The 12,242-nt window shown below is 40.8% G+C and overlaps 1 protein-coding gene across 1 annotated transcript; it reads right to left on the bottom strand.

Annotated features, from left to right (window-relative positions):
* Window positions 1–6,133: 6,133 nt before the first annotated feature.
* Window positions 6,134–11,851, bottom strand: ttpa (tocopherol (alpha) transfer protein). Its single transcript, XM_035787885.2, has 5 exons — window positions 11,296–11,851; window positions 9,788–9,941; window positions 9,140–9,333; window positions 8,523–8,633; window positions 6,134–8,291 (listed from the first exon to the last, which is right to left on the bottom strand). Exons 1-5 carry the CDS (start codon window positions 11,497–11,499, stop codon window positions 8,061–8,063), a joined length of 894 nt encoding a protein of 297 aa, XP_035643778.1. The 5' UTR covers window positions 11,500–11,851; the 3' UTR covers window positions 6,134–8,060.
* Between the last annotated feature and the right edge of the window lie 391 nt (window positions 11,852–12,242).

Here is a 12,242-nt window from a genome sequence, read left to right as displayed (position 1 = left end):
AATTATGTGACGTACACTTGTGCTAAACCTGCGCTCACGCCCAGTCATGCAGAAGTCCACATCATCCTTAAATGGGTTCGTGGCAGGCAGAGAATTCTAGACATGCTTTGCCGGAATACAACCGCACAACTGGACAATTGTTGATTGAAGTAGAAAAATGTGTGTGTGTGTATATATATTTACAGTACCAGTCAAAGGTTTGGACACACCTACTCATTCCAGGGTTTGTCTTTATTTTAAATGTTTCCCACATTGTAGAATAATAGTGAAGACATCAAAACCATGAAATAACACAAATGGAATCATGTACTAACCAAGAAAGTGTTGAACAAATCAAAATATATGTTATATTTCAGATTCTTCAAAGTAACCACCTTTTGCTTCGATTGACAGCTTTGCACACTCTTAGCATCCTCTCAACCAGCTTCATGAGGTAGTCACCTGGAATGCATTTCAATTAAATGGTGTGCCTTGTTAAAAGTTATTTAGTGGAATTTCTTTCCTTCTTAATGTGTTTGAGCCAATCAGTTGTGTTGTGACAAGGTAGAGGTGGTATACAGAAGACATTGTAGAGGATAAATTCATTAGAGTTAACTGCACCTCTGATTGCAGCCCAAATAAATGTTTCACAGAGTTCAAGTAACAGACCCATCTCAACATCAAAACTGTTCAGAGGAGACTGGGTGAATCAGGACTTCATGGCCGAATTTATGCAAAGAAACCACTACTACAGGACACCAATAATAAGAAGAGACTTGCTTGGGCCAAGAAATCTGTCCTTTGGTCTGATGAGTCCAAATTTGAGATTTTTGGTTCCAACTGCCGTGTCTTTGTGAGACACAGAGTAGGTGAACGGATGATCTCCGCATGTGTGGTTCCCACAGTGAAGCATTGAGGAGGTGTGATGGTGTGGGGGTGCTTTGCTGGTGACACTGTCTGTGATTTATTTAGAATTCAAGGCACACTTAACCAGCATGGCAACCACAGCATTCTGCAGCGATTCGCCATCCCATCTGGTTTGCGCTTAGTGGGACTGTCATTTGTTTTTCAACAGGACAACGACCCAACACACCTCCAGGCTATGTAAGGGCTATTTGGCCAAGAAGGAGAGTGATGGAGTGCTGAATCAGATGAACTGGCCTCCATCCAATTGAGATGGTTTGGGATGAGTTGGACAGCAGAGTGAGAGAGAATGCCAAGAGTGTGCAAAGCTGTCATCAAGGCAAAGAGTGGTTACTTTGAAGAATCTAAAATATATTTAGATTTGTTTAACACTTGTTTGGTTACTACATTATTCTATATGTGTTATTTCATAGTTTTGATGTCTTCACTATTATTCTAAAATATAGAAAATAATACAAATTAAGAAAAACCCTTGAATGAGTAGGTGTGTCCAAACGTTTGACTGGTACTGTGTATATATAGTAATATCTTATGTATGTGTAATTACTTGCTACATTATATTCAGTTGTGTAAAGTACTTGAAAAAGTGCAGTGAAAAGGTATTTGCCCCTTTTACATTTTTGCATATTTTCTATATTGAATGTTATCAGATGTTGTACCAAAACCTAATATTAGATAAAGGGAACCTTTACAAATAACAAAAACATATAGAGTTGGAGTTGGAAGTTTACATACACTTAGTTTGGGCTCCTTAAAATCTCGTTTTTCAACCATTCCACAAATTTCTTGTTAACAAACTATAGTTTTGGCAAGTCGGTTAGGACATCTACTTGGTGCATGACACAAGTCATTTTTCCAACAATTGTTTACAGACAGATTATTTAACTTATAATTCACTCTATCACAATTCCAGTGGGTCATAAGTTTACATACACTAAGATAACTGTGCCTTAAAACAGCTTGGAAAATTCCAGAAAATGATGTCATGGCTTTAGAAGCTTCTGATAGGCTAATTGACATAATTTGAGTCAATTGGAAGTGTCTCGTCTCCAATAGATGAACGTACTTTGTTGCGAAAAGTGAAAATCAATCCCAGAACAACAGCAAAGGACCTTGTGAAGATGCTGGATGAAACAGGTTCAAAATGATCTATATCCACAGTAAAACGAGTCGAACGGCCGCTCAGCAAGGAAGCAACTGCTCCAAAACCGCCATAAAAAAGCCAGACTACGGTTTGCAACTGCACAACAAAAATAGAACTGTTTGGCCATAATGACTATCGTTATGTTTGGAGGAAAAAGGGGGATCTTTGCAAGCCGAAGAACACCATCCCAACCGTGAATCAACCATTCTAAAACTTAATATTTGTTGCTTTTTAACCATTTTCATGTTGACTTGATTGTGTGTATTGGATCATTGTCTTGCTGCATGACCCAGCTGCGCTTCAGCTCACAGACGGATGGCCTGACATTCTCCTGTAGAATTCTCTGATACAGAGCAGAATTCATGGTTCCTTCTATTAAGGCAAGTCCTCCGGGTCCTGAGGCAGTAAAGCATCCCCAAACCATCACACTGCCACCACCATGCTTGACCGTTGGTATGAAGTTCTTACTGTGAAAGGCAGTGTTTGGTTTTTGTCAGACATAATGGGACCCATCTCATCCAAAAAGTTGATTCAAGTTTGCCAGAAAATAACCTGGAAGCACCTGAATGATCATCAAGACTCCTGGAAGAATTTTCTATGGACGGATGAGTCAAAAGTGTAACTGTTTTGAAGGCGTGGGTCCCATTATGCCTGGCGAACACCAAATACTGCATTTCACAGTAAGAACCTTATACCAACGGTCAAGCATGGTGGTGGTAGTGTGATGGTTTGGGGATGCTTTGCCCCCCATCTATCTTCAGAGCTCGTGCTGTTAGGTGACCTAAACTGGGACATGCTTAACACCCTGGCCATCCTACAATCTAAGCTTGATGCCCTCAATCTCACACAAATTATCATGGAACCTACCAGTTACAACCCCAAATCCGTAAACATGGGCACCCTCATAGATATCATCCTAACCAACCTGCCCTCCAAATAAACCTCTGCTGTGTTCAACCAGGACCTCAGCGATCACTGCCTCATTGCCTGCACCTGAAATGGGTCTGCGGTCAAACGACCACCCCTCATCTCTGTCAAACGCTCCCTAAAAGACTTCAGCGAGCCTGCCCGGGTATCCTGGAAGGATATTGACCTCATTCCATCAGTAAAGGATGCCTTGGTTATTCATTAAATGTGCTTTCCTCACCATCTTCAATAAACATGCCCCATTCAATTTTTTTAAAACCAGGAACAGATATAGCCCTTGGTTCACTCCAGACCTGACTGCCCTTGACCAGCACAAAACATCCTGTGGCGTACTGCATTAGCATCGAATAGCCCCCGGAATATGCAACTTTTCAAGGAAGTTAGGAACCAATCTACACAGGCAGTTAGGAAAGGAAAGGCTAGCTTTATCAAACATAAATTTGCATCCTGTAGCACAAACTCCAAACAGTTCTGGGACACTGTGAAGTCCATGGAGAATAAGAGCACCTCCCCCAAGCTGCCCACTGCTCTGAGGTTAGAAACACTGTCACCCCTGATAAATCCGCGATAATTGAGAATTTGAATAAGCATTTTCTACGGCTGGCCATGCTTTCCATCTGGCTACCTCTACCCCGGTCAACAGCCCTGTACACCCCACAGCAACTTGCCCAAGCCTCCCCCATTTCTCCTTCACTCAAATCCAGATAGCTGATGTTCTGAAAGAGCTGCAAAATCTGGACACCTACAAATCAGCCGGGCTAGACAATCTGGACCCTCTCTTTCTAAAATATTTGTCGTTCAAACCCACTGGCTCCAGGTCATCTATAAGTCTTTGCTAGGTAAAGCCCCTCCTTATCTCAGCTCACTGGTCACCATAGCAGCACCCACCCGTGGCACGCGCTCCAGCAGGTATATTTCACTGGTCATCCCGAAGCCAATTCCTCTTTCGGCCACCTTTCCTTCAAGTTCACTGCTGCCAATGACTGGAACAAATTGCAAAAATCACTGAAGCTGGAGACTCATATCTCCCTCACTAACTTCAAGCACCAGCTATCAGAGCAGCTCACAGATCATTGCACCTGTACATAGCCCATCTGTAAATAGCCCATCCAACTACCTCATCCCTGTACTGTTATTTATTTCGCTCCTTTGCACCCCAATATCTCTACTTGCACACTCATCTTCTGCACATCTATCACTCCAGTGTTTATTTGCTATATTGTAATTATTTTGCCACTATGGCCGATTTATTGCCTTACCTCCCTTATCCTACATCATTTGCACACACTGTATATAGACTTTTTCTATTGTATTATTTATAGTATGTTTGTTTATTCCATGTGTAACTGTGTTGTTGTTTTTGTCACACTGCTTTGCTTTATCTTGGCCAGGTCGCAGTTGTAAATTATAACTTGTTCTCAACTAGCCTACCTGGTTAAATAAAGGTGAAAAGAATATATATATATATATAAAATCGCTGCCAAAGGTGCTTCAGGAAAGTACTGAGTAATGGGTCTGAATACTTCTGTAAATATGGTATTTCAGTTAAATGTTTTTTTAGCAAAACTATATATGTTTTGCTTTGTCATAGGGTATTTTGTGTAGATTGATGAGGGGAAAAACCAATTTAATCAATTAATCAATATGGCTGTAACGTAACAAAATGTGAAGAAAGTCAATGGGTCTGTGAAACATAGTATTTCCATTGACAGGATCCTACTGAAGAGGACTGACCACCCCTCAGAGCCTGGTTCCTCTCCAGGTTTATTCCTTGGTTCCTACCTTTCCATGGAATTTTTCCTAGCCACCGTGCTTCTACATTGCTTGCTGTGTAGAATTGTTTTTAAAAAGAAAAATCCTGGAATGAGTAGATGTACCCAAACTTTTGACTGGTACTGTATGTGAACTTAATAGTATGTGAATCTGTCACATTCGTCTCTTCTAGTCCGTCTGGCTGTCTGGGCCTCAATGCCAAGAACAAGACAGATTTCTCTTTATCCTCCAGAGGATTCAATTGGTAATTTTAATAATAATTTTGTTCTGTAAAATAGTCAATTTAATAAAGATTATATTATCTTGACAGTGGGTTTATTGAGTTGTGTACAGCTCATGGCGTCAGGTCTAATAGTAGGCATACTTAAGAGTAATTTGACAATGAGAATTGATAGTCATAAATATTTTATGGCATAGTGAAGAGAATTCAGGATGTGGAGATACTAACTCATAAGCATTTGGACTTTTCCCCACTAGATGGCAACACTAGACCAGTTAAATATCCAGTAACTACTGTTCTGTGACTGATTATTTTTCTATGCTTTTGAGCCTAGTCATTTTATGAAATGTCATGGAAAACATTGTCTGTGGACACTCAAATTCTTCCCACTGAAAGTTCTCCATACTCATTCACCAGGGAAGTAAGGGAATTCCATAGCAGGAGAAACGGTTGCACTCCCCTCTACAGGGCCATTTCCATAAAGGAACTAGATAAATACATGGTAATAGACTGATGCGTTGCTTTCCCTCCCACTTCTATGCATTTCTTTCGATTAGAGCAGAGGGCATAGACTGAAATTCAGAAAACCTGGAAGTTAAAATGTAAATTGGTAAGAATAAGCAGTGGTGGAAAAAGTACTCAATTGTCATACTTGAGTAAAGATACTTTAACAGAAAATAATTCAAGTAAAAGTCACCCAGTAAAATAGTACTTGAGTAAAAGTCTAAAAGTATTTGGTTTTAAATATACTTAAGTATCAAAAGTAAAAATCATTTCAACTTCTTTATATTAAGCAAACCAGACAGCACCCTTTTCTTGTTTTTTAAATTTACAGATAGCCAGAGGCACACTCCCAACACCCAGACATAATTTACAAACTAAAAATGTGTTTTTAGTGAGTCCGCCATATCACAGGCAGTAGGGATGACCAGAGATGTTCTCCTGATAAGAGTGTGAATTAGACAATTTCCCTGTCCTGCTAAGCATTCAAAATGTAACAAAGTGCTTTTGGGTTTTAGGGGAAATGTATGGAGTAAAAAGTATATTATTTTCTTTAGGAATGTAGTGAAGTAAAAGTTGTAAAACATACAAATGGTAAAGTACAGATACTCCAAAAAACGACTAAGGTATTTTAAAAATATTTACAAATGTCAGGACAATGAGGGTAATATTAATTTGATATTTTAATAAAATATTCACCTTCTATAGCGGTTTAATAAACTTTCAATAGTGCAAGTTATTTAATTACGGTACTATTCCAATAGCTAATAATATTAGGAAAAGTAAACCTTTGCCATGAGGAAGCAAGATGACGGTCTATCAGGAACCAGTGAATGACGCAAAGCTTACAAAAGTTCTTTTAAATTACTGGTATGTTCACATTTCCTCAATGCAATGATATTGGTCATAAAGATGTAGCAAGCAATGTGTTCCAACAAGCCTCAAGTAGAATATCAATAGAGAAACACAGAGGCACTTCATCAAAAATCATTTTGCTCGTCTTGCTCCTAAACTCCAAACAAACGGACACAAATAAAGCACAACTGAACATGATTAAATGAAGCCATCCAAATGTGATGAAATCTCCTCATACATGGACAGAGGGCTTGTTTACTGAGGGCCTAAGGTCAGGAGGGGAGAGAGCCCAGCCAAACTCAACACAGTGGACTGAGAAAGATCCCAGCCAGGCTCAACACAATGTTGTGAGAGAACCTAACTAAGCTCAACACACTGCCCCTCTGGACGGCTTTTAGACCTTTGGACTGTTTCACATGAAGACAGGGAATGGACTAGAGCAGTGGATGCTGCTGAAGGGAGGGCAGCTCATAATGGCTGGAATGGAGTCAATGGAATGGTATCAACCACATGCAAACCACGCGTTTGATGTGTTTGGAACCATTCCATTGACTCCATTCCAGCCACCATGCGCCGTCCTCCCCTCAGCAGCCTTCACTGGACTAGAGCTTCTATAATAATAATCAGAGACGTATTAAGCACTTCTCTCATCTGAGTGAGAGAGATGTTGAAAACATTGTCTTTCTTTAAAAATAAAAAATAAATTAATCTCCAATTTTGCTACAATGTGAACATTTCTGAGGACACATTTCTTTCATAATCGTCTGTGAGAAAAAGACAAAAAAAGCAAAGAACTGAGTTCCTCCGAGTTTGCTTCTACAGACTAGGCAAAGGATATTCAGGGATTTTTGCTATCTTGTATTATCAATCTGGGTTAACTGATCTTTCCAAGAACAGGCTGGCTCAGCTTATACTGATTTGAGTAAAGAACTAAGCACTTAATCTTCATAATGAATTAAAACACCAATCATTGTATAAAAATACACTTCACTACTACAGTGGACATTCACAGAACTGTACAAATAGCTAAAATGTGTATTTCACCTTGTCTTTTGTTTTAACACATTATGGAAGCAATTGGTTGAGTAAAGGGAGATACCTATAGTCAGTCTTACAACTGAACGCATTCAACTGAAATGTGTCTTCTGCATTTAACCCAACCCCTCTGAATCAGAGAGCCTCGGAGGGCTGCCTTAATCAACACTTTTGCACCCGGGGAACAGTGTGTTAACTGCCTTGCTCAGGGGCAGAATGAAATGTTTTACCTTGTCAGCTCTGGGATTCGATCTAGCAACCTTTCGGTTACTGGCCCAACGCTCCCACCCGCTAGGCTACCTGCCGTCCCAATAATATAAATGTTTGCAAAACCCATAAAACAGATGAGATGGAGAAAAGTAGTCTAGGACCAATTCCAATGTGTTATTACTGAAACACAATGTGTTATGATACTATTTTGAGCACTAGCTCCTACCGAGCATCCCTCGTCATCATCCTATCTTTTCATCGACTACTGATAAAAACTTTAAATAAATAAACAGGATGCTCATATAAACTCAAAACTAGCAGACAATCTTGGACCGAGAGCTCAAGTTGTGCACCCCAACCATATTGATTGGACTTCCCTTAAAAAAGAAGGTGAAGGAAGGAATAAGAAATTGGAATTGGACTTCAGAAGGATGCTACGAGTTGTGTGGTTGGTCAGTGAGATGCACTCTGGGATGTGTAGTCTATGGGGAGTCAGGAGCTATAGGCAGACTGGCTGTCAGGTTCTGGGTCAGAGGTGACCTCATCTCCTGCAGGGTAGATGGAAAGCTGGGTGAGGAGTTCCTCAGACTGCAGGATGTGGGAGGTCCACTCCTGACAGACCTCTTCCATGGAGGGGCCGCTGCCCCCGTACTCCTGGGGGAGGATGTCTTCGGAGAAAAAATCCCTCAGAGTCTCTTTGAAGGTGCTGCCATGCATGTGGATCTAGGAGTAAGACAGGAGGGCATTGACATAAATTAGTATCACTGCCGTCATGATCAACATTGTTGTCACTATCATCAGAGACATCATCATGGGTTATAAGAACTTGCTCTAAACAACATTGAAGGTCGCTAACATCATCTCCATCACTCCCGTTAAATGTATGAAAGAGATGTATCCAGGTGAAAACAAGAGTCAGTGCAAGAACGTGAATGACGAAGCATGGCGACTGACCCGCTGTTTGATCTTATCGGGCAGAAATGGGCGGAGCATGGCGAAGACGGGTCTGAAGAATATGGGCTCGTTGATCAGATGGATTCCTCGCACCTTCAGAGGGAACGAGTCCTGAGGGGATCACATTTAAATAGAGGCTTAAAGCTAGACTCAGCTAGATGATGTTGCAACGAGCAGCACTGCAGATATTGAGATGAGCAGGGTGCAACACTTTGCTCTCACACAGTCACACAAAGTATCTGTGCATGTGCACGGGTGTGCTTCCCATTACAACAGAGGAGAAGTTCAACCTCACACTACAACGCTCTTAGTTGTTGCGGATATTGACTAATTACTGTTGTTTACTTTGTGCATCTACATCATCTTACTAATTCTACCTTTAGTACAGTATTATTACAGACTTACAGTATAGCTATATTCTGTAAGAGTAACACATGAGATTTCTGCAACTCTGGATCCAGAACTAACTGTATCCTTAGACCTTTACAATTACTGATCATGTTATTCTAACACGTATCATACAAAGATTATTTCTCAAACCAGCGGACGGGCCGATTAAAACAGTAGTTGAAAATGAGTGTCCTAATGAACATGACCCAGTTCAACAGATAACCTACCGTGAGCACAGAGGAGATCCTTTTGGCCAGGGAGGGGTTGATCTGGAGGGCGTGAGCGAAGCACCATCCCTGCATGTCAAAAATGGCTTTTAGTCCATTCCTCTGAGTCTCCGTCTCCTGGACGATCAGCTCAGATGTGATCAGACTGACACGGAACACCTCGTACACTGTGAAGTCTTTGGGGTTCCACTGGCCTGAGGAGAAAAGCCAACACATCTCAAATGACACCCTATAGATAGCCCTCAAATTCAAACCTTGACCTCGAAACCAGTTCCACTGCTTTATAAAAAAATGTATTCCCCTCTAATCAGGGACTGATTTAGAACTGGGACACCAGGTGGGTGATTCTCCTCTAATCAGAGACTGATTTAGACCTGAGACACCAGGTGGGTACAATTCATTATCAGGTAGAACAGAAAACCAGCAGTGCTCCAGACATCGTATGTTAAGAGTTCAATACCCCTACTATAGAGTAACCTATATTGAAGAGTATTCCATCTCCTTACATTGCCTTTTACACAGCCATGGGCAGATTATTCCTTTTGATTTATGTTCAAAGCACATTTTAGGTGGTTTTATGCAGTGGTACCGCTTGCCTTGCCTGACACCCAGACCACACCCTATGAGACCATGGAGGTGAGAACTAACCAATCCTATAGATGAGCACTCTGCTGCCGCTGAGGTCCCGGTCCCTCAGCACTCCATGGTAGTTATTCTGGAGGAGTCCCAGGACAGAGGACGGCTGCAGGTTGGCACTGATCTCTGGGCACTCTCTCCTCCAACGCTGGTAATTAAAGAGTAGCTATAGATAGAAAGAGAAAGAAAATACATATTTTGGGGATTGCAACAGAGGACGCACAGCCAGCTGTCATCCTGTCAAATCATGTCAGGCTGTGTGGACACTTAAGCGCCAAGCTGGTAAATGTTTTCCAAACCTATGCACTGACTGGCATTTGTAGGCTATGAACAGGATACAGGGCTACAGACATGAACTATGCCACACATTTTGTTGAATGCAGTTAAGACACATACAAACATGAACTTACTAGTGTTTAAACCATGAATTATACAATATAATTCACTCTCCTATGCCTGCATTGCCTATCCTACAGTGAATGTTTAGTTTTGGAGAGGTCCAAAACGTCCAACTATTGCAAAGCAAAATGTATTTTTTGACATGGTTTTTGACATTATTCCTGCATGTGATGCAATCTGGTCGTTTAAAACTTCCTCACATAGCAGACAACCTGTAGCCCAAATAGTTTATTTACCCCGTTAGTCCAGTTGGCATGGACCCAACTTTCCTTCAGTGACAAACAGTCTTTGAGTCCAAGTTCTAAACAAGTGCGATAGGCATCGAAACCCAGCAAGCACATAAACGTTCTGAGAACCATGTTTCTTTGAGCTTAGTCTTATGGTTATTTTGCATACAACCTTCCCACAATTTTCTGGAAATGGTGCAGGATAACCAGCTTGCACATAACGTTCTGAAAACTGTTTCAGTACTTCAGCATGTTTCCTCCAGGATTCTACCTCATGGTTTTATTTAAAGTAATTCTCAAATTGTTTTCTGGGAACATTAAGAAACAACATTCTTCTTTGAGAATTTCAGTACTTCAGCTTAACATTTCCTACAGACTATCATGGTTCTATTTAAAGTCATGTTTTTTAAACACACATGCCACAAAAAAATACATGGTTGCATGATTAATTCCTTGGGAATTAATTTCCATGTGTCCTATCTGTGCTTGGATTTCAAAATAGTTAAACTAGGCAAAACTATCAGTTTTGAGTTATTGAAAAGGTTATCAGAACATTAATTATCTTCAAATAACCTATAATTTCCATTCTCAGAAAGTTCATAAAACCTCCTAGGAAAATGTTCAGGGAACCATTGTAAAACATTCTCAGAACCTCCATGCAATAAAAAAAAAACTATCAACAGGCGAAATTTTAACTTCTGTTCTCAGAACATTTAAAACGTTTTCAGTTTTACCGGTCAAAACACTTACGGCTTCGTAAGTGTTCTGACCAATGGGTTACCAAAAACGTACGCTCCCACAACTTCGAAGGAACCAATGTGCTAGCTGGGCAACATGCGGCATAGCCTAAACAGTTTCAATTTCTCAATACCTTTAATCCACCGAGATACCAACCTTCAGTGACAGCTCAACATTAAAGTCTCTCGCTCGCAGAAACTTTATTAGAAAAGTGTCTGACCAATTCAAGCTTTGCTGCGGTTCGATGATGTCTTTCTGTGCCCTCTGTCTCAGTTCTAATAAATAAGGTTTGACAAAGTTGGAGTCGTCGGGCAAACTATTTAGGTCTCCCTCGTAATCCGTCTCCTCTCCGGACTTCATGTCGGTACTGTATCACATTTCACGCCCATCACATACAAAAGTAAGTTACTCTATTTACACAACGGAGAATGAAGAAACTTCCTTCCGCGCAATCAGAATAGGCTACTGAAATAGTCTCGCTCGTCAACGCGCACGCGGCTCACTTACTCACCTCTGTACAACAAGGCAAATACTTTATGCGACGAAATCAAGGCTGTACAGCCTTTTAATGTTCAGGGGTAAAACTGTTTTCAAGGTCAGGGGTAAAACTATGTTTTCAAGTACTTGTCGACCTAAAGTCCACTGCCATGATACGTGGCAGTAGGGCAAGACAGTGTAAAAACTAGTCCAGCGACTTGAGCAATGTTTGAGCTATTAGACTAAATACATTTTTCATTATGCTACAATTCAAACACTCAAATAAGGCAGGCTAGTGTTGTCTATTTGGTCAAACATTTTAACTAGGCAAGTCAGTTACTAAGAACAAATTATTTAAATTTATACCGGACGAAACTGGGCAAATTGTGCGCCGCACTATGGGACTCCCAATCACGGTCGGTTGTAATACAGCCTGGAATCGAACCTGGGTATCAGTAGTGACGCCTCAAGCACTGAGATGCAGTGCCTTAGACCGCATGCATCACTCCCTAAACGGAATGAAATACTTCCAGTGAAGAATGATCAGGACCAGATTGTAACGTTATAAACTGGCTGTAAAATGTATTTTTTTTCGAGACTAAGTGTATCCATTGTTATAAAGTGTT

This window comes from Oncorhynchus keta, chromosome 15, assembly GCF_023373465.1.
Source record: "Oncorhynchus keta strain PuntledgeMale-10-30-2019 chromosome 15, Oket_V2, whole genome shotgun sequence".
Classification (NCBI taxonomy): Eukaryota; Metazoa; Chordata; class Actinopteri; order Salmoniformes; family Salmonidae; genus Oncorhynchus; species Oncorhynchus keta.
This window is presented reverse-complemented; position numbering and strand designations above follow the sequence as displayed.